Source organism: Solenopsis invicta, chromosome 16, assembly GCF_016802725.1.
Source record: "Solenopsis invicta isolate M01_SB chromosome 16, UNIL_Sinv_3.0, whole genome shotgun sequence".
Taxonomy (NCBI): Eukaryota; Metazoa; Arthropoda; class Insecta; order Hymenoptera; family Formicidae; genus Solenopsis; species Solenopsis invicta.
In genome coordinates this window covers 23,773,500-23,796,331 of record NC_052679.1, presented here as the reverse complement: position 1 = coordinate 23,796,331, position 22,832 = coordinate 23,773,500, and the positions used below count along the sequence as shown (strand labels likewise).

At 32.8% G+C, this 22,832-nt stretch overlaps 1 protein-coding gene across 1 annotated transcript in view; it reads right to left on the bottom strand.

Annotated features, from left to right (window-relative positions):
* Positions 1 to 322: 322 nt before the first annotated feature.
* The window catches only part of LOC105199559, a 379,163-nt gene continuing 356,653 nt past the window's right edge, over positions 323 to 22,832 (bottom strand). The window contains exon 5 of the mRNA XM_026134943.2: positions 323 to 516. Coding sequence (XP_025990728.2) covers positions 464 to 516 — 53 coding nt within the window. The 3' untranslated portion in view covers positions 323 to 463. The remainder of the gene's footprint in view (positions 517 to 22,832) is intronic.

Below are 22,832 nucleotides of genomic sequence, written 5' to 3'. Positions count from 1 at the left end.
TCCATATAATAATAATTATTATTATTATATATTTTTAATAACATTGATCATTAATACATTTGTTTTAAAAAATAAAGGTTAGAATCATACCAATCTATACAGTACTGAAAGATTGCAAGAACATATTGCACAAACCTTACATTAAAACACTGTAAGATTGCATAGAAGCTGCAAAAGATTTCTGCAATGTTACAAGCTTGTGGTAACATTGAAATATCCGCAAGTTTTAACCTTAAAAATAATTTTTCTGACGTTTTGGATCATTTGCGATCATATCAATCATCTAATGGTTTCACTGGTGAAAAAAGTAAAACACCAGTAATTTTTACTTCTGCCAATTGCATTACATTTACTGGTATCAGTAACAAAATTTATTTTTGAACAAAGAGATAATCGAATAATAACAGCAAATTGCTTTATTTAAACAAATTGCTCAATTGATCCATTCACTCATTGTCAGTTGTTACTGTTGCTGCTGCTTTTGCTGCTGCTTCTGTATTTCTTTTCCTGTTGATTCTGAAAATATAAAAAAAAAAAGAATTATTTATAACTATAAAAAATTTTTGTAATAATTATTTACAGAATAACACGTATACATATTATATATATTTTTTATAAATTTTACCAAACGTAAATAATATAGAAATGCTTTTTTATTATTTTTAATCAATTGTAAAAATATGATCTATTAAGTAATGTTCTATCAAATAAATCAAATAATATTTCGAAATTTTGATATAAAAATAAATATTTATTAAATGAAACATTGTTTTTTCATCAAATGTCGAAATATTATCTTGCCAAAAAACATTTAAAAAGTATTTTATTTTTTTGTTTTTAATAAAAAGTTTTATTATTTTATTTATTGTCCCGCATATATTTTTTTTCTTTATTTTTATGTATTTTGCTGTGCTTCTTTCCTTGTCTTCATTGTCTTTCTTTCTTTTCTTTGTCTTTCCTTCTTTTAAAATTTTTTTATAAAAATAAATTTTCAACTTAAGTAAAAAGTTAATAAATAAAAATTCATGTGTTGCAAAAATAACTAGTTAAAATTAAAAATTAAATAATTTAAAATAAACTAAGTTATTAACTTTATAATTTAACATTTAACTTTTTAATTTCTCAACCCTGCAAATAAGTTACGAGAGTTTGCGATGCAATGCAAGTAGATCCTCCTAAAAATCATTGATCAAGAGATGGTAGTCTCGCGTAGCAAGAGAGACTCTGCATTACATGCATGCCGTCTCTGTTAAATGCCCTACTCGGGACACTTGGTTGTTGACCGCGCAAGGTCCTGTAAGATAGGTGGCAGCACGCCGTCTAGGTCGACCTCCCCACTCTTCTCAGTCGCTCGGTCATTCACTCTACCCGACGCGCACGTGCACCCCAGACAGGCCCAAACAGCGCGCAGTATCGCCTATTTTACGGGACCGTATGAGATTGCCGCGTCTCTTGATCAATGATTTTTAGAGAGATCTTGCATCGCACAGTATTACAAACTCTGGTAACTCATTTGCAGGGTTGGATAATTAAAAAATTAAAAGTTAAATAAAAAAAAATAAAATAAAATAATGAAAAATAAAAAGAGAAGAAAGAAAGAAGTTTTTAAATACGGAAAAAAGATGAACATAAAAAGAAGAAAGTAGAAAAAGAAGGGGAAGAGTTTAAAATCGTTAATATAACATTTGTTATAAAAAGAGAAGGTTAGAATCATAACTCAGCATTGAAAAATTAGAAAAACGTTACATAAACCTTACATTGAAACATTGTAATATTGTATGGGAGTTACAAAAGATTTCTATAATGTTATTACAAACTTGCGATAACGTTGAAATATCCGCAATTTTAAACCTAAAAATCTTTATGACGTTTCGAACTATTTGGGAACGTCTACTGGTTTTACTGGTGAAAGAAACAAAACGTAACGCCACTAATTTTCACTTCTGTCAACTGCATTATTTTTACTAATAATAACCAAACCAATTTTCGAACAGAAAATTATGAATTAAAAAACAAAAACTTTTAGAAACAAGAACCTGTTTTGGTAGAAATAGGTATATAAAAAAATAAATTCCGATTGCGCGAGTCACAATCATCTCAAAAAGTGTTTTTGGCAAAAACTAGATAAGAAATGTAGTTCATTTGTAAAATTTCAGCGTATTAAGACCATTATTACATAAACTGTTTTACAAATGAAGTGGGTACCCAAATATCTCTTCAATAAAGTAAGAGTTAAAAAAGTCATTTTAAGGAAAACACTTTCAAAGTTTCAGTTACTACTTTTTTGTTCATAAAACAATTTTATCTTTAGTCTGTTATTCCTGGACCATGCAACTGTCTTTCCAATTGTTCTTTCAATATAGATTAATGCTACCTATAATTACTTGCCGAAATCTATTTCTCATTAGGTAAATGCTTATACATATCGACAGAATTTAGCATCCAGAGCTGCAAGATCCTCGACGCGGTGGCGCACTTTACTAAATTGGGCTTTGGCCGGTATTCATAGTCGATTCTTATATTTAAGATCGTCTTAAATATTATCTTAAGACGTCATTAATCAATCTGAAAGCCGGATTAATAGCTTAAGATATTACTTCAGATCTTGAAATAAGAATCGACTATGAATACTGGCCTTTGTGACATAAAGCTTGTGGAATTTTTGGTTAAAATAATTGAAATTGTATTTTTAAAAGTATAAACTCGATTTAAACTATAAAAGAATCGATGTTTTAAAATCGCTAAAGTCGTCTAATCTTTTAACAAGAATATTTTTGATTCTTCATTGAAATTTGTATATTATATCGTTTTCTCTATAACAATATTCTTTGTAACTTTTTAGTTATTATGCAATAAAAATTTGTCACAAATATAATAACCATGTGCATCATTGATAAGAGAAAAAGAGACGGAACTTGTTAAATATGCTAATGTTCAGCGGACCAAGTACATTTTTTTCAAAATTTTATATTGAAATAATTATTCGATAAATTTATTGTATAATAGTTCTGCGGTTAATCTATAGTTTATATTACATGTATTATAGACTTTTTACTGCAATCTATACCCGAAAGGGTTATGTACATAAATAAATTAACAAAATTAATTTTCTTTAAAAAATATACATTTTGTTAAAAAATTATTTATTTATTCAAGGTAAAGGAAAAATATTGTAAAATATATACATTTGTATATAGTCTACAATATTTTCTCTTTATCTCGAATAAATATATAATTTTTTAACAAAACATTGTATATTTTGTAAAGAAAATCAATTTTGTAAATCTTTTGTCAGGAGGAGAAGTCTTATTACTACTGTTTCTCTTCAATCTATTATTTAGTGTCTTCACACTTTTTATAAATAATATCATAAATATTAAATATTTCATAACTTTGAGAAGACTCCAGAATTGATTAAATAAAACGCTAATGTATAATCATTGAGTTTTCAATTCAAAATATCATTATGATTATTAACAAAATTGTTATTCAACATGTAAATGGGGAGTCGTAATATCGCCATAATAATAAAAATTGCAAAGAAATTTTACCATCGCGATCGTTGACAATATCATATTTATACTTTCCACATCTAGTAAGCAACGTAAATAACTTTTTGTAAAAAATTTCAATTAGCCGGTAACAATGGCATGATCTACAAGTGATCGCACTTTAATGCCCGTGCTCGCTCTCGCGAAACCGGCGAAATGGAAAACACTTCGCAGTGGGCGTTTACATGCCTTCACACCGTGCAGAAGGTAAGAGCGCGAGTTCGTGAACACATAACTTACAGAAGAAGGCGGCTCGCGCGTCCCAGAAATTAGGGAGCAGCGTAGCAGCGTAGGATCAGGGCGAGACTATGGGTCTCACTAATCTACGTATTCCCCGAGTACTTTCGGGGGCTAATATTCCACAAAGTATTCGCTACGTGGCGGAACAGCGGCGCGACGACAAACCGACTTGCGACGATGCGTCTCGGCGTGAGGGTGAACGCGCGACGTCACAGGAACTGCTCCTCGTCAAAAACAAACACTTCCTTGAAATGGCGGAAACTTCCGCGGGAGCACTTCTCTACGCCATTGGAGCACTTTGCTCTCGAAAATGTCCGACATTTTAAACGCCGCGTCTTTCCCGAGTACACCGGCATTCGGAAAGAAATGCGATGCAGAATCTCGGAACGTAGTCCTCCGTCTCGTTCGCCGACCGTGATGCTTCACCGCGAAGAATGCCACGGGATTTTAGGAGAGTTCCCAACTGCTCGATTACACATTCGCCGTGAAGATCTTTCGCGGTGTAACGCAAATACTTTATCCCGATATTTTTTGAAAGCGGAAAAATGTACGGAAGGCTTAACTGAATCTCGTAGAACGATTAGATCTCGTGTCAAAAGTCCTGTATGTCCCAAATTGAATTTTGAACTGTTGATTGATGTTATATTATAACTCTTTCGTGCCTGCAGTGACACATATATATCCCAAAACTTTCAAAAATTTATTTCCACAAAAATGAAGATAACAACTTCTTCCTAAGACTCATTTTAAAGATAAATGATAAGAATCTTCACAAAAAATTAACACTTTTAGGAATTTCTTCCCTTAATCTGCATACTGCATCAAAGATTCGTAAAATAAGGTAAAAGTGAAAAATGCACATATCTTCCGTAAAAATTAAGATAGCGAGCCCTTTCTGGGCTCATTTTGAAGATCAACGTAAGAACTATGTATAAAAAAATAATATTTACTTTGAAAATGACATCTAATATGACAGACCAAATGTAAAATTTTCGTGGATTTGAATAAACTCATATTCCAAGAGCTTCTCGAGTCACTGATTATGAATTTGTAATCAGTCTTTCAAAGTTCAATATGATGAACAAAAATACTAAATTTTGTTGGATTTGAGAGCGATATTTTAGTCCGTTATATTAGATCCGTTATTTTAAATTTTAAAATTTTAATTAAAAATTTATAATTAGCAAGGCATGAATTAGATGCTTTATTCCTAGAAAGAGTTACAATTATCAGAAATGTCGATGTAATCATGACGTTTTATTCGAGCACATGTTACAAATAAATTCAATGAAATTATTAAATTTAAAGTAAAATGGCATAATAATTAAAATTGTACAAAAATCATTTATTTTCTACGATAAATTGGAAATCATAATAGTTCTTGCTCAACGCGTTCCCGCAAAAATTTTCGAATTTTGAGAAACTTTTTTACAATGATAACATGTATCTTCTATTTTTACTTTAACAATTATAGCAAGTATTTTCTATTTTTGCATTAACAAGTATTCGTCATTTCTATATTTCTTTTCGTCGACATTACATTGATAAAGATTGAATCACCAGCGTCGAATTAATTGACTAGCGTATTACGACTTTACGATGAAGAGCGCGGCAATTTAGACGACAAACGGTGCCAGATTATTAAGCGCCAATTATTCGAGGATAATTACTTGACAATTACTCGAGAGTCTAGAACTCGGCGAGAATCTAGAAGCCGGAGGTCGCGCTGTAACGAATAGATCATGTCGTCGTCGTCGCACAAATCGATTTCGCGGCACTACACGTGCAATTGGTCTATCGCACGCTTTCAGATTCCGTATCTCTTCATGTTTAACAAGTATCATTTCATATCCGGTTTTGCTTAAATCTTACAAGATTGCAATACCTGATGCGAATGTCTGGCTAACTATGACGTCATTGTGTCGCGAAACAAAACGCTGCGATTCTTAATATTAAAGAAAAACAGTGCTTGCTGCTACAAAAAATGAAAAATACGCAATGCGTTTTTATAGTTCAGATTATCTGGAAATAATATACTACCCCGCGGCCGACTTTCTGCAATTTCGCGACAATTCAATCATGTTGTAACTATTAATTAGGTAGATATCAAGCAGGATTTTCATCAGTAATTTCCGCAACGTTCTGACACATTGCGAGCGTCAGCCTGCTAGTTGATTTGCATATTATTCCGCGGTAGCGTGTCGTTATGCATCGTTTTCGCCACCTGGTTGCTTCGGTATGATTATGTGTCAGATTAAAGATACCTATCAATAAAACCGAAATTTTTTTACATCTCTGTACTGATAATATCAGTTATAGGTATTATTTATCACAAAATATTTAACATGATGCTTTGCGCTTCAATCATAAAGCAAAAATGCTAGAAAATATTTCGATTGCTTGTGTATACAGTAAAACGACTCCCGACTTTTTTTCCTTATGAAAAAAATCAGTATTATGCATTTTTTTGTTCTCTTTGCATAGCGTATCCATCCAGAGCAAAGTCAGCGCAAACGGCAGTTTCGAAAAACGATTTTTCCGAAAGAAATATAAAAATGTTAAATGTTATGGACGTAGCAAATAGAAATATGTCACAAATCTTAATTGGTCATGCTATTAAACCGCAATGTATCTCAATGAATATAACAATCGATTCTGAACTTACTTATGTTTGCTGGCTTACTCCTTCCAATCTTGGTCTTCCTAAAGTGATCTGAAAAATTGGGGCTGAGTTTCGGTGCAGTGGTGCATGGACAGTTTTGGTGAAAAGTTTGCGCTTCAAGATTTTCCTCAGAAACTGTTTCACAGTGTAAGGAGTTTTTGCAACTTCAGTGTTACGCGAGAAAAACGCTGGAACGTTTTGCGATTAAAGCGTCCCGAGTTTTGAAACTTACTCCCGTCTAGCAATCGACGAATTTGAGACACGAGACGCTCGTATACGTCGAGACAGTGGGATTCGCTATAAAACAGCATAGTTGTCGCGGAAAGACAGGTCGCCGACCACATGAAGAGTTTTAAGTTCATCCATGATCTAAAGTACCATATTTACCAGCTTCCGCTGAACTCCGCAGTTACACAGACTTCTTACATCTGAATATTGTTTTAATGCCTTCCAGTATCGATTCTTGCAGGATATAAAATTTTTTATGTAGAATGCACTTAAAATACTTAAGAAATATATTCTGTGGAACATAATATAATACTTCCTATAAGTGCATGTAAATAAAGCTATCAATCAATCTACATATATTTTAAAACTCACTTTATAATTCTACAATCCTTTTAGGAATAAATACTGTATAATATTATGAAAAATACGTTTAAATTTGTTCAACTTTTCCGTAGTATAAAAAGCACATTTAATTGTATTATATTAAATACCGAGTTTTCACAACATTTATAGTATTAAAACTTTTTTTTTAATTTTAGAAACTTACCTTTATAGATACTTTGGGTAAAAATTTTTCTTAAATTATGTAGTTACTTAATACATTGTAGAAATACGTATATATAAAAAATTTACGGACAAGTTTTATGTCTAAATTCAACATTTTTTAAACAAGATGTCAATAAGTTTTTTCAACTGCTTTTCATTATTTTTTAAGTAGTCCTAATTATTATTCTGTCTTCATTGAATATACATAATTACGGTGTATTTAATGTGTATCGAAAATTATTTTTTAAAAACAAAAATAATTTTTTATTCAACTTATTTATATACGCATTATGTAACAAAGATGATAATATGCCCTCCCCCCTCCCAATTAATATTTTGTACAATAACTTTTTAAATAATTAATATTTTAAAAACTTAATGATTACATTAGTCAATGTTATTCATTGCAATCGGTTCTAGATTCAAAGTTATAAAATACTTATTACTTAGGATGTTATTTACAAAAACGACGCTACATTGACCAAAGAAAAACAGGAGTAGTGATGCAATACTTTCTTACCACAAAGATAGATTTAAACAAGTAATTTTCTTTAAAAAACACACAATGTTTTGTTAAAAAATTATATATTTATTCAAAATAAAGAGAAAATATTACAGAATAAATACAAATATAGGTACGTACACAAAATTCTTCCACATGTAGACCAAAAATGTAGTACTAAATATCTATAATAAATGTAGATTACAGATTAGTACTACAATAAACTTAATAAATAATTTCTTCAATATGAAAATTCGAAAAATGGACCACATTAGGCGTCAGCACGTTTAAGCAATTACATTAGCAAAATTCCGTGTTATTGTTTAATTTTGCATAATTCAAAGTGTGTAGAGGCAAGAATGAATATTAACTAATAAAAGATACATCCAACTGTGCATATATTTGCATGATAATATATCCAAGTTTAAAAAGAATGGGAAAATTGAATGCTAATTAATTGAATGCTAATTAAATTCTAGAATACATCTTGATAAAGTTTAAAAATGTTCAAAAATAAAAATGTTTTATAAAACAAAGACCAGCTATTGTGTGTTGGCACATTATCGTCATTACATAAAGATAAGAGAACTACTAAACAAATAATTCCATGAGTAATCATTGGAATTCGTTATCTAATAACTGAGATATTACGAACGGCCGTAATATACCTACAAAAGCTATGATACTACCCTCTCCTCTACATTATCCATACAATTGTGTATGAATCATGCGAATGTATAAAATGTATGTATTTATGTGTGTATATGCAGGTTTTATTTATTATCATTACAAGAGTTTATATTGACGTATTTCTTTCAATTTTCTTTGCCTACATCTTTAATTTATTGTGTACATAAAATGCAGAGGTAATTCTTTCTATTCACAGAGCAATTCTTTCTATTTTACTATCTACATTTTGCTCACGCAAGATATAGAGCGCATATCGAAGTGTCGATAGCTCGATAATCTCCGTTCGCCTGTACTACCGTAAGATACATTAACGAGCGTACGTATAATTAAAATAAATGAGCCTCTCCCATTCTCCGACCGTTCTCTGCTCGATACCATCCGGAAATTCTAACAAATTGATTGGTCTTCGGTAATCTCTGGTTTCCGCTCTCTCCGAAGTATATTTTCAAAACTTGTATAAATTGTCAGAAGTACGGAAAGAAACGCAGCGGTCTAAATATTGCCTCGAATACATTCAATCATTTATATTTATACAATTGTTTCGGCGAGAGCCATTCATTACGTATGTAACTTTTTTATTTCATACTATTAGCTACTTATAATTTTTATCACAGCCGAGTAAAGCACATTTAAGAGGAGTAATTATTCTCTGATTTTCTTTTATAAAATGATCAAATTTTAAAAGGGTATCGCAACTAAATGGACCTTTAAATCATTTACTTTGATGGATATGAGATGAATAATTAAACTGACATCTTAATTTTCTATCGCTACAACATGAGAGTTGTTTCGCAGCGAAGATATGAATGATTTATCTCTTTTAATTATTAATAGGCTTTCATAAGCTTTTTATAGCTTTAGTTGAAATAACAATGCACATAATTATCCTCTTTTCTTCTCTACTGCATTTCCTTGTCCCATCGGCTCATATACACGGTTAATTCCGTTTCTATATTTGATTGCATGGCGTGCAGTTAATTGCATTCATGCTTCCGTACCATTGAATCCTTAACGAATGTTTCAATCGAGCCGCGATACATCTCTACGCTCAGTGTTCGTCGTAACGAACATAATGAATTTACCAAAAATATGTCTGCAGCTTTAATTTCTGATTTGTCGTCAAGCTGAGTGGGTACTATCCACGTTAAAACATTTAAGCTGGAATTATCAAGCTCGTCGAGCGAGGCTTGCGGCAATTAACGATAAATTGCGTTGAGTTCATCGCTCTCAGATTTCACGGTAAATCCGTGTATAAATGTTTGTTTTATGGGGACAAAGTCTATTTATCTAGTGGCTTGTCGGAAAGAGGAGTTGAATGTGAAGTGAATATAAGTATGTAAATATAAATTACGGAAATATATTATTTTTGGATAAAATTGTCAGAAAATATTTTTGTATTTAACAGAACAAGAGAAAAGAGGAAGATAGTGGCAAACATAGCATTATGCCAGAATAGAATTTTGAGCAATTAAGAAATATAATTGTCTAATAAGCAATTGCATCGTGTCAAAAAATAATTGTAAGTAAAGTAGAACTATATTATTTAAAAATTATAATATTTTCGAATCAAAATTTTTTTTTAACACATTTAAAGTAAATAATTTTCAATGAAAATATTGAAACTGATTATAATATATCATAATTTTCACAATTTTCCATGTTACATATTCTCATAAGAGAATTAATTTAACACTCTGAAAAGGCGAGTAATTTTTTGCTTAAATTAAAATTACATAAAATATTATTTTGTTATTTTCACCTTTTTGATATTTTAATGGTACAGAGACTAAATTCGTATAATTTTAAAAACGTATCGGTCATTAATTATACGTAGAATAAGTAAACTTTAAAGTATAAATTATTACCTCAATTATACAATAACATTAATACTTTGCATATATTTTATTATTATTATTATTAATTTACGACGACGTTCGCATTAATTTTAGGGAGAAACGACATAGATTTCGAAAGATACTGTTATCAGCTTCTTCATTACCATCATCATGTTATTTACGGCTATATTTCAGATAGACGCTAGACTATTGCACATTATAAGCAACAATGTTCGTTCATGCCTGACATGAGAGGTGTAATCAAGCGAGAAGCTTTTCAGGCGAAGATATTCCAAGTTTCGCGTTAGCACTTTCCCGAACTTGTATCCCGTTCTCGTCCTCGGGCGTTGGTAAGTTAGTAACAGGTTAAATGGACAACGCGAATAGGACAATCTATTTTGAAGAAGCGACTGAGAGTGAACTCTCCGGATCGCGCAGCGGTACTTTATAAGACAATGGCGCGCGCCATTCCCGAGAGAAATCTCTCTCATCTTGAGATTAATATTTTATCATCGCGATAAATAAACCGGCGCATTGACTAAATGCCCTGGTAATTGATTCAAATTGCTCGTGATAATTACTTGGACAGAATTTATTTTTGCTGCACGGTCCTATAAACAGATTTACGGATTATTAACGTATATTCGGCTTTTTAAGGGTCATTCCACTTGAACAAGCCGCGTATTTATTAATGTGTATCACACTAGCGTGCAATTAAAATAACTTTTGACGTCTAATTGACGCTCGATTGTAACGTTTGCTCATGGCGTCAAAAATTCAGTCGGGCCAATTTGCGTCGCTCATTATCTTCGTCATATAAGAAAACATGAAGGAAATTCAGAATAAAAGTAAATTAAAAATGACCATTCCGTTGATTGAAACTGCGACGGCAGTGTAAACGATTTCTCTACTGCCACGTGAATCGAATGTCAGGAACCGCTTTTGTGCCCGCGACACTTGATGTGAAACGGAAGACGCGCGAGGTCTGATTGCGCTGACAATCTAGCTTGCTAAACCTGACTTCGCGATTTGCTGTCCATTTTGTAGACGCGCGACGGTCCCATCCATAAGCTTCCATTTAAACATTTCCATGACGGGGAGCTCGTTCCGCTAACGGCGTGACAGACGCGGCATTATCGTACGTTTTGACTATTTCAATCTTCCTGTCCATTGCAATTCGCGCGCGGGCAAAAAAATTCTAGATTTACGGGCGCGCGCGCGTATATCGAATTAAAAATATAAAATAAAGCGACGCTGCATATAAGTCCGAAAAATTATTGCAATGTATAAAAAATGACGTTTTTTTTTTTGCCGAAACTGTAGTGCCGCGCGCTCGCGTGTGTCAAAATTAATTCAACGTTCGGGTCGGCCCTTTAGTTTTCGCGAAACTGTCAAAACGTTGATTTTCCATGTAGCCCGTATGTCCAGTAAATGCAAGATAATGCCGCGCGATGTTTACATGTTTAACATTTCAACATATATCGAGTGTTCCGTTTCTGACAACAGATCCGGAATTTCCTCGTTCCCACGGCGGAACTATCCTTAGCGAGGTATTTCCATGGCAGCCAGCAAGTTATGCATATACGGATACGTGTCTGCGCTAGTACGGGGTGTCTCGTTAGTAATGCGATTCTCCTCAGTTGTCTTGTAATCGTATTATTTCTGTGAAATGTGCCAGGGACGATTATACACAATACGTCGCCATTCGGTCGATTTGCACCCTCGCGGAAATCGCATTCATTATCTTCTTATCCGCGACGAGATCCATGTAAATAGCGGCAAACTATCACTGCATCACTATACGTCATCCTGTATGCCGGATGACGTTGCTGGTCATGACCATAGTGACACACATACATACACACAGACACACACACACATGAAACAGGACTGAAACTATACAGGCCGGCGAATGCATGCGTAGGTACAATTCGGTCGAGAAAGTACGGGGCGGATGCCGCGCGCCACAGTTTCCTACCGTGCCGCCCCGCTCTCGCAGTCATTGCGCAAATAAACGCGACTGCATTAGGATTCAGTATTCGCAACGCCGTGCTCCGATTGTAACGCAACTGTCGTCCTTGTTATCCCTGTGAGAAATCGAACAATCTCGCTGATAACCTAATTAAGAAAACGGAATGTTCCTTTCTGTGTTTCAAAGAAGCAAATTCGCGTTATAAGGATGTTCAGTGCGTATTTTTGAAGTAACAACAATTTTACGAGTTCTTTTCACATATGTTTGAAGATTTATGAAAATAAATCTGGAATTGGTTTACTAAAGCAACCAGCAGTAAAAATTTTAATAATCAAAGTTATAAGAATTTCAAGATTTGCAACAAATTTATGAAAATCGTGTAATCACGTTAGTTTCAGTGATTAAAATAGAAAAAAATAAAAGGAAAAAAAAATGAGAGAAGTTAGTTTAAAATTTGTAAAAGGAGAGGAGAAGGTGATATTATGACCACCCATTTAAAATAACTTTATTAATAATTAACATTTTGGATTGCAAACTCAAGGATTATGTTCATCAAACTGTTCTTTAACAGATTCTAGATATAAAGTTACGTCAAAATTATTATATTGAACACAATTTATAAAAATGTAGCGACACTGAATAATGGATCGAAGAGGAACAGGGATGGTAATATAATCCATCATAAGAATAAATTTAAAAAATTTTAATTTAAAAAATACTGCACTTTTATAAAATTGTATATTTCAAAATTAAGAGAAAATATTGCAGAATATGTACAAATTGCTGAAGGTGTATGTACACATAAGCTTTTCATATACAGACCGCAGTACTAAAATTCTATAATACATGTAACTATAAATTGTAATACTGTAATCAACTATAGAATAACTGTTTCAATATGTAAATTTTGAAAAGAGATCGTATCAGTCTTGTTGAGACGTCTGTAGGGGAGAGTAGGGTATATCTAACTCGCGTAAAAGAGGCTCGGTCTATGTTCCCTTCGCGTGTCACGTGGCGCAAGGCGCAACCGCGCCTCTTGATCGTGTTCCAAATATGACTTTTTGACTTTAAATGAATACAGTTAAGCAGATTTTCGTGCTATTTATAATGTAAAGTTCTTATGAGAACAAACATGTGACCAAATATGTGACAACAATTTGACAATTCTCTGTCATTCATAGAACATTCATAAAATAGACACAAATGTATATTTTCAGCAATCGTGCAAAAATTTTCTTTTAAATAGAAAATGTTTTTATGTAAAAGGAGTAAAAATTTTGAATTTTATTAATTTCAACCCTAATTACATAAACTGTTACCAACTTTGCCTTCTGAATAAAATTTTTATTTTTGACTGTCAAATTGCTCGTTTTTACTCAATACTAAAAAAAGTACATTAAAATCTTTTTAAATCCTGTCTAAAAATTGACAAAAATAAGAATATCCGATTTGCAAACAATGATTTCAAATCGGACCAAAAAAAGCGTTTTCATATTTTCCATTATAGTTCAACATTGGTGAAAGATACGTCAAAATAATTTGAAGCAGAAATGAAAGAAATTAAATTATCTTTCCAACAGCATTTTCAGTTTTACGACTTCATTTACGCCTTATAGAGAGCAAAAACTGCAAATATGTCCGATTCACCCCACTTTTCTCTATACATAAGGGCCCACGTTAGCAAAATCCCATGTTATTATTTAATTTTGCATAATTAAAAATGTGTAGATAAATTAAAAGTTAAACAAAAAACTCAAGTATACTTGCATTCATGTGATAATACGTACAAATATAAAAAGAATGAGAAAATATGAATAAATGATAAAATGTTCCTTAAAAAAGTATCGAAATGTTAAAAAATTAACTACATTGTAACAAATGTCAGCTATTGTGCATATGTCACTACATAATGGTAGGCTATTGAACAAATAAATAATTACTAGAATTCGTCACCTAATAACGGAGATGATACGAATGGCCATTGTATCTATATGGCGATTCTCTTTGATATTACATTTTAGATATAAAAGAAATATTTAATTAAATAATTTTTTTTGGCTGAATATAATTTAAAGGATATTAATGAAGTATTGCAGCAAAATAGGACTGTTTTTGATGCAAAAACAATTGTAAATCAAATTTTTCGTTGTCTTCTTTTTTACAGCTGGTTTCGCAGCTAAAATTACAGTATTTGCGATCAAAGTTTTTGTCGTTTAAAAAATAAAAAAATAAACTTAAAAAGACTTTAATCTTTAAACTTCAATAACTTTAAGTTCGTATTATGCAGCTAAAACATATAAAAAATCGCAAATCCTATATAACAAAATTGCAAATCCTTCGACCGAGATGTACATTTCGAATAAAAGCAATTATACACAGAAATATTAAATGCACTTATTTTAAAAATGGCAGAAACTGTATGTCAATTATACATACGTACGTGTTACTGCGTGAAAAACATGGAAACGCACTTTCAAAATAGTCGAGCGCGAGTTACGTGCAAACTTGAAATATGTGAATATAAAAAATATGGATATTTTCTATCTTGAAAATTGCGACTTTATTTATTTACATTGTTTATTTTATTAATTGTTTTATACGTTCTTTATTACGGAATGTGACAAGTTTATTAAGCGTTGTGTTTTTACCTTTTGTGCAGTGTCTCAGAATCTTCCAGCGGGTATTAGGAATTACATCGAGCAGAACTTATGGCTCGTAATTAGTGTTTATTTTTGCAAAATTCTATAATTAATCAGCGACCGCTGGAAAATCCGCGGACGTTAAGGCTCAAGCGGCCAATTAGCGCTCATAAATTCACAGCTACTTCCACTGATAGTAACGACCGTGAATATTTCCCGTGCGCGAATTTTCGCCCGCCACCGTTTGCGCGCAAACTCATGAGTCCTTATAAAAAGATACCACTCAGATTAATCACGTGGACGACTATCTCCATTCGTTATTTTCCTATATACACGACCGTAATATCCCATTCAAACGATACGCAGAAGCCAAGTTTATAACCGCGATAAATCCAATGTACGTTTGCGAGCGGCCGTCGAAACGAGCGGAATAATCAATTACCGCAGGATCATTAATTAACTCGCAAAAGTGCAACGGTTCGACGACGGGAGGGACGGGTGTCGGTTGCGGAGTGCGAACGGGAGTTGAACGTTAGCGAAAGAGAAAGAGAGAAGGGATAAACGAAGAGAGAGAGAGAGAGAGAGAGAGAGGGGAGTACGTATATGTTGTATACGTATCGCAATTTCGTCGGAGAGCGAGGGCGCGGTGGTGATTCGCCCGCTTTTTCTTGCCTCCTTTTTCCCCCGCGTTGCTTGTTTTTGTTTTTAATCTCGCTGTACAACAGGCATGCCCGGCTGGTTAACAACGACCAATGAAAACCGTTTCATTATGCTCGTATTTCGGTTGGCCGTGTTGCCCGGCTAACCAGCCAATTTATCGCGTTTGTTTACGCTCGCGTCCAGCCCGGTGATTTCGCCGGACGCGGGAAATCCGCGGGAAATCATCGGTAAATATACGCCGACACATAACCGGGACAGACACACTTGATGTTTCTACAATATTGTTTAAGGGATTTGTGTGGAACTGCCGGCGAGGCGCGATTATAGTTAACGAATTGGTCGTGCCATACCGATCGTTCGTATCGAGCGCGCAAGGCGGATTTCCGTAAAGACGCGGGATTAATTCCAGTTTGATAAGCAGACGAAGGATATTGATATAAATAAAATGCAAGAAATTACTTAAACTCGAAACGATTTAAACAAACTGTTACAATTTCAAGAATATATGTCCCTTCCTTTCATCTTGCATTTTTTTATCGAAGAGTATTGGAGGCATCTGCCTAATTACATTCATTTTCATTTCTCAAGAACGTATATGTAATAACGCTAATATACCTACACTAAAAAAGAGTTTAGTAATAGCTATTAAATACTGAATGAAATAATCCCGGTAAAAAATTATTTGTATATAATTATACATAATTATATATATTTTAATACATATGGACATGTTTAATACATAATTATATAAAAAAAAAATTTTACCAACTAACATTTGAATATACAGGGCGTTCCGTAATCAAAATTTCAATAACGTATTCCTTACTTAAAAATAAGACAAAAATCCTAATATAAAAATAATACTTTTTAAATCAAAATTATTTATATTAGGCGAATCAACCAGTCTACAAATTGCACGCTCAGTGACGCTACAATGACAGTGCTCTTGCACTTTTGTAAACTTGCTATTACATTGAAGTAATTATGATATTGAAATGCTTTCTTGATTGAATCATATTTAAATATAAATTAGTATATGCATTGTAATGTCATAATCATTTTAAAATGTTACAGAATATTAAAAATAATTATAATTGCCAAAATTCACGAGATGTTAATGATTCACAAAATAACCAACTTTAGAAAAGAGATGCATGTGTCATACAACTCGGTAATACTTAATGAAAAATGATAAGACCACAAGTAAAGTTTTTTTGAATTTTATACATAAAAACACATTTTTCACTCCTTTCAATAGCTATCAATTTGTTTTTCTGTCTAAATAATAAGGTTTACTTTATGTGCTTTTACGATTATTTACTGATTGTTAGGCAGAAAAAAGATAGCTTTTACCCATTATTACAAGTGTTTTAAAGCTATCTGATTAGTCTGTTTTATCCAAATTGTCTTTATTTACAAATGACACGTCGAAGACTTTAACTTAATCGTGTGTTTCTGACTGAATAGCTTCACTTTACATGCTTTTTATAACTATTTATTGACGGAAAAAAAATAATCCTTACCCATTTTTACAAATGTTTTAAAGACATCTGATTAGTCTGCTTTATTCAAATTGTTTTTATTTACAAATAGCACGTCGGACAAAATTACATGTCATTTATGCTTATGACATCACGACTTCAATATGACCGCGGCGAGTAGACAGAATCCTTAAAGATTTTACTTATTCTACTAATCTCAGTTTATAAGTATAAATTCATCGAGTATATATATATATATATATATATATATATATATATACATATACAGGGTGTTCATTAATGGTTGTCCTCACGTTTTACCGTAGGAGCACGCACTTGTTTTTTCTAATATAATAGTATGTTAGAAATACATATCCGTCGGTAAATCATGCTCCTGTGGTAAAAAGTGGGTACAATCATTAATGAACACCCTGTATAGAACAGATATAATTTACAAATTACTAAAGAGAGGAAAAAGAATGTACTCGTGTTTATGAGAAGAATGTAGGAGAAAGAGAGCGACATGGCATACTAACAACTAATAACATAAAAGGTACTTTTAATCATTAAAAAATCACAAATTAATGATAATTCTTCATAAATCTTACTAATAAATAAAACAAGGTTTTATAAAATATACATTATTAAAAAAATGAATTTTTAAATAACTTCAGTGATCTAAAAAATAACTTTTTATAATAATCCCTTTGCAACTTGTGAGCATCATGCAATGTTTACTACTATAAGTTTATAAAGTCGCAAGAACAGTTATAACATCAGTAATGCAAATAGCTCATGACTCTCTCGTACATAACATGACACACGTTACATCACACATTAAATTCAGTTACATTATTTAAAAGCTATATTCAAGCTAGATTAAATTTAAAAATTAATATCCAACATACTTCTCAAAATTACGTAAATAATATACATTTGTAAAAATCTCTACTACCTTCAAACCTGAAATTCAAATTTTGTAAAAACGCAATGAACACTAATAACCAATAATCATTCTACAATGTCTAAATAGACTGTGACAAAGTAATTTTAAAAGTGCTTTTAGAATTTAACACAATCATATCACGATATCTTATCATCTCACATCTATCTCAAGACCCCCTTCTCTCTTCAAAGTAATCAAATTTTGATATTTGATAAATATTTAGAAAATTAAAATTATTTTTGCTTACATTAAATAAACGTTCAATTGCCATGATTTCACTGAACATTTGATAGCTATTACTAAACTTTTTCAGCGCCAAACACACTGATCAACACGATCGAACACGCGATCTTTCATTATGGCAGATATATCTTCGCTGCTTTGACAACAGTCTCAAGAACGTCGGTCGCAAGAAAATACATTAAACGTGTTTGCCTCTTCGTAACATCCTTTTTACAGCTTTTACGGATACCGCCGTTCACGGGCGTTGTCGCGATCGATCACCATTTCAGGATCAGGACAATGGCCGTTTCCCGGTGTATCGGTTTAACGAAGAAACTTCCGCCAAAAACGCCGGTTGCCAGAATCCCCATTGTTACAGGAACGCAATCGTACTTCCAGACCCGTGATTGCTTCCCGTCACGAACAGAGAGCGGAGCTCTCGCCCTCTACTTCAGATCAAATATTATATCTTCCATTCTTGGTGGCCTGTAATTGCAATGTCGCGACGCCTGTTACACTTAGCCGTACACGTGTAAGCACGGAGGTCCACTCACGCGTACGTAGGAAGATAATTTACGATCGCTCACACCCGATCTCGCGCTTTACCTCCATCCCGTGCTCGAATTTCTTATCCGAACGTCGAATAAAGATGCGAGCGCGACCGCGTGCTTTTTACGATCCCGTGTCGCCCGCATTTTATTCACTCCCCCTCCTCCTCCCCCCACTCTATTAGGTCGCAATATTGCACGAGATGTGCGTAAATTCACCGTCTCGCGCGCCCGGTGAATTTTTTGGCAAGTAAAAAAAAAAGAAAAGAAGATATATTCGTTTGAAAAATAAAATTATGTGTAAAAGTAAAAAAAGTGTAGAGTAATGAATGAATGTATAAAGTATAATGCTGTATAAATATACATGCGTTATACTATTAAAACTTATAATTTATCAGTCAAGAATGTGATGCATTTCAATTTGTCACTTAGTTTGTTGATGGACCAAGTTTAATATTCCGCATAGTACATTTGCTCCATAAATATTCATGTCGGTAAATGTTGCTTTTATATTCTAAATTATTATCATAGATTAGTATTCATTCTCCACAGCGCGTGAGCTTTTGAGTTTATTCTTCGCGGTAAAATATTTTCGCGCATGATAGAAATATAAAAACTGTTGCAAAAAAAAAGCGTCGCCCTTTTATTGTATATCGAAATCCAGCTTTACCATTCCAAACGAAATGGTGTTTGAACGTGACTATAATTTTCAGAGTCTCTCTACCGTGCGACGATCTCATACAGTTTCCGTATCGTCTTGAGAGAATACCAGCATTTTCGTTTCGACATTCTGTAGAAGTGCGCTATTGATTCTTATTCATAACTAGCACAGTTACGTATTTCGCGCGTACGCAGATCCTCGCTGTGCCAGATACAAGATATTTATCGGCGTATTCACGGGATTACTTCCACTAGCAAGCAAGTTTATTTATGAATAAAAAAAAATGTACGAAAGCAATTATAATTGCAAAAAGAGTAAGAATAAAAAGTATGAATCAATTTACCTGAAATAATATTACATCTCAAATATCTTCAATCATTGTGAATGGTATCTCTACAAAAATGAATAATTTATCTTGAAAATGTCGCTTTCAACCGATACTTTTCTGCTTTGATTGTAATAATCGTAACGTATAGAGAGCAAGTCTTTATTAAATACTTGTTATTAAACCTGAAGCAACATGAGTGTCAACAAACATTATGCGTTCTATCTGTTAGGTGCCATTTAACACATAGATCCGATAGCTAACCAGAATCGATCGGTGTTGGCACAATTTAAGCGAACCGTTTGTTCCCTTTGTTTGTTTGAGTTGCCGACTGCGTTGGTCGTTGCGTTTGCAATATCTTGTACACACACTGTCGTCAATACCCCGAGGAAATCTCCATTGGTTTGTTTAAGGTTTAGCCTGGCTCACAACAGGATTTCACACTTTGCTTTATTCGACTACATCTGTGATATTCGAGTGGACAATAACGCCTTTTTTCTCTATTATACTGTCGTCCAGCGACGTATCCTCTCGATATACTGTTTGACAGACACACATTTATATTCACCCTTTGTTCGTTATAATAAAATAAATCGATAAAGTATTTATTATATTTTTGTTACTAAACAAAACAGGCATGCGCGTTACGAAGCTCTTAATATTACATAATTTTATACAAATTACAAATTTAATATTACTATTAACACCTCAATACACATAGTGAAAATACGCGATCTTTGCGATGATAGCCGCTCAGAAAAAGCGGCGAGAGAACTAATCGACAGTAATAATTCTTTACATGTTTTTTTTTTAATAAAGATTCAGGTACGCTCGATTTATGCAAGCGTTGCTTACAGAATATACAATGGCAAAATAAATTTTATGAGAATGTGAATTAAAAAATATTTTGAGTTTGCAATATCAACTAAAAATGATCAAAGTTTAAATATTAAAAGGTTCTCAGATTAATGTATTTTTTTTCTAATCCGCGACAAAAAGTATTGGTTGCAAATGCTCGAATTCTTGCCCTGAAACCAGATGCAAAGAAGAAAATAACGATAAATTGAGCTTATATTTGGCTTGCGTAAAAATAATAATGTTATCCTATGATATTTTGTTATAGTTTTAAGGATAGATATGGCTATACAATACAAATTAAAAATTATCAAAATTTAAAAGCAGAAAGTTTCTTAGATTTATTTCTTTTTTAATTATTGACAAAAATTTTGATCGCAAATATTCGAATTTCGATACTGAAATCAGCTTCAAAGAAAAAAGCAATAAAAAATATAATTTATAATAATTTTGCAACAACAATAATTCTATTTTACATAACATGTTTTGAATCATTCATTCACTTAAAGTTATTTAAGTCAAAATTATTTAAAGAAATAATTTTTCTATACCTCTGAACTATACTTTTTCAAATTTTAAAATATTTTCTATCATTTTTTTCTATCTATTTTAGCCGTTGCAAATTAAAATTCTTACAACTTTTAATTATTTCAGTAAATCGACTCCAGATTTTTTTCTAAATCTCCGAACATATGTGAGAATATAATCTATAATATTTTTGTTAAATTTTTAATATTTCAAAAATATGTAATAAATATTCTTAAATAAATAATTTTCAAACAAGTGGATCCAAATAAATTTTTGCACGAATATTTATTAGAGTTTTATTAGTACATGTAAAAAATTTTATTTTATTCTTAATGCTACACGGAAAGAACAATTTTAGTATATCTAAAAATTTAGCTTGATATAGAGCAGAAACTAATTTAATGTTGAACTATCAAAGGATGATAATATTGTTACAAAAAGTTTTGACATTCTAACAAGCAGCTTAACCTTGCAACCAATATAATATAAATTTTTTAATAGTTCAACATAGTTGTTATCGGATATGTATTTCAGCAAAATTGTTCTTTTCGTGTACTTCCGCATTAAATTTGCAAATAAGTACTATGAAACGCGAGTTTACACATGAATTAAAAGCAATAAAAAAAAAGTAAAAATTAAATAACTTTTAAACTAGCAAAAGAATTGTGCTTAAACTTTACACGGAAATTAAAATGCGATACTATAAAAATCTATGAAAGTTTTAAATACTTCAATAATACTTTGAGATAACTCATACATCCTTAAATAGTATAATATATATATATTAAAAAAAATTGTTACAATAATATGATGAAAATTGAACGCGTAAAATAAAAGAAAGTATATAGATACACAAATAAATTACCCACATATTCATGTAAATATTCGCGCAAGCAACGAATCGACGTAATTCGATGTACGTATTCTCAATTACGCAATCCTTATCCTTTGTCGTGAATATCAGTGGAAATACCGCTCCCTCGTCTGATCGTTTGTACTAGTGGTTCTCCCGGTGAATGCGTCTCTCTATGCGGCGGGCGCGCGTAGGATGCTCATATAAGCAATGAGCACTCAGCCTGCGTCGAAATTTGTTGCGGCCTTAATACGATCGTGCTCGTCGGCGTTCTCACGTTTCTGCGTATAATACGGGGGGCGAATTCGATGAGGCACCCGCGCCTCGTTCGTCATCGCGCGTGGAGTTGCTACTCACGGAGAAGGAACTCCGACGCGGCATTATCTCCGTGCGGGCTAGGACGCTGAAATTCGGTAGTTAAATACCCGAGTCTTTCCAGCCGCTCTCCTTCCATCTTCGCGTTTCCCTCTGTTTCGTTAGGCGGCGCAAGACGTGTTTGGTCGCGGAACAGTGCGCTAATGTAAACGGTTTAATTCGCGTAACGAATATTATTCGTCTTAATTACGGAGACGCTTGCCGCGTTACTCTCTATCTTCCACTCCTCTCTCTCTCTCTCTCTCTCTCTCTCTCTCTCCCCCCTCTCTTTCACTCTTTCCCTGTTTGCCGCCACTATCTCCGTACAGTCGTATGCAATTTATCCTTTTGTCGAAAATAATGTCACTCTTGTATCAAGGACGTAAATGAACCGAACTTCACATGCAGCTTCATCATAGAGTTTCCTTGGCAAAATATGGGATTGCCCCGTCCAAATTTATATCAACACTCAATCATTTCACTTCTCCCTCTCTAAGCGCGTTTTAACGATTTACGAAAATTTCATCTTACTCT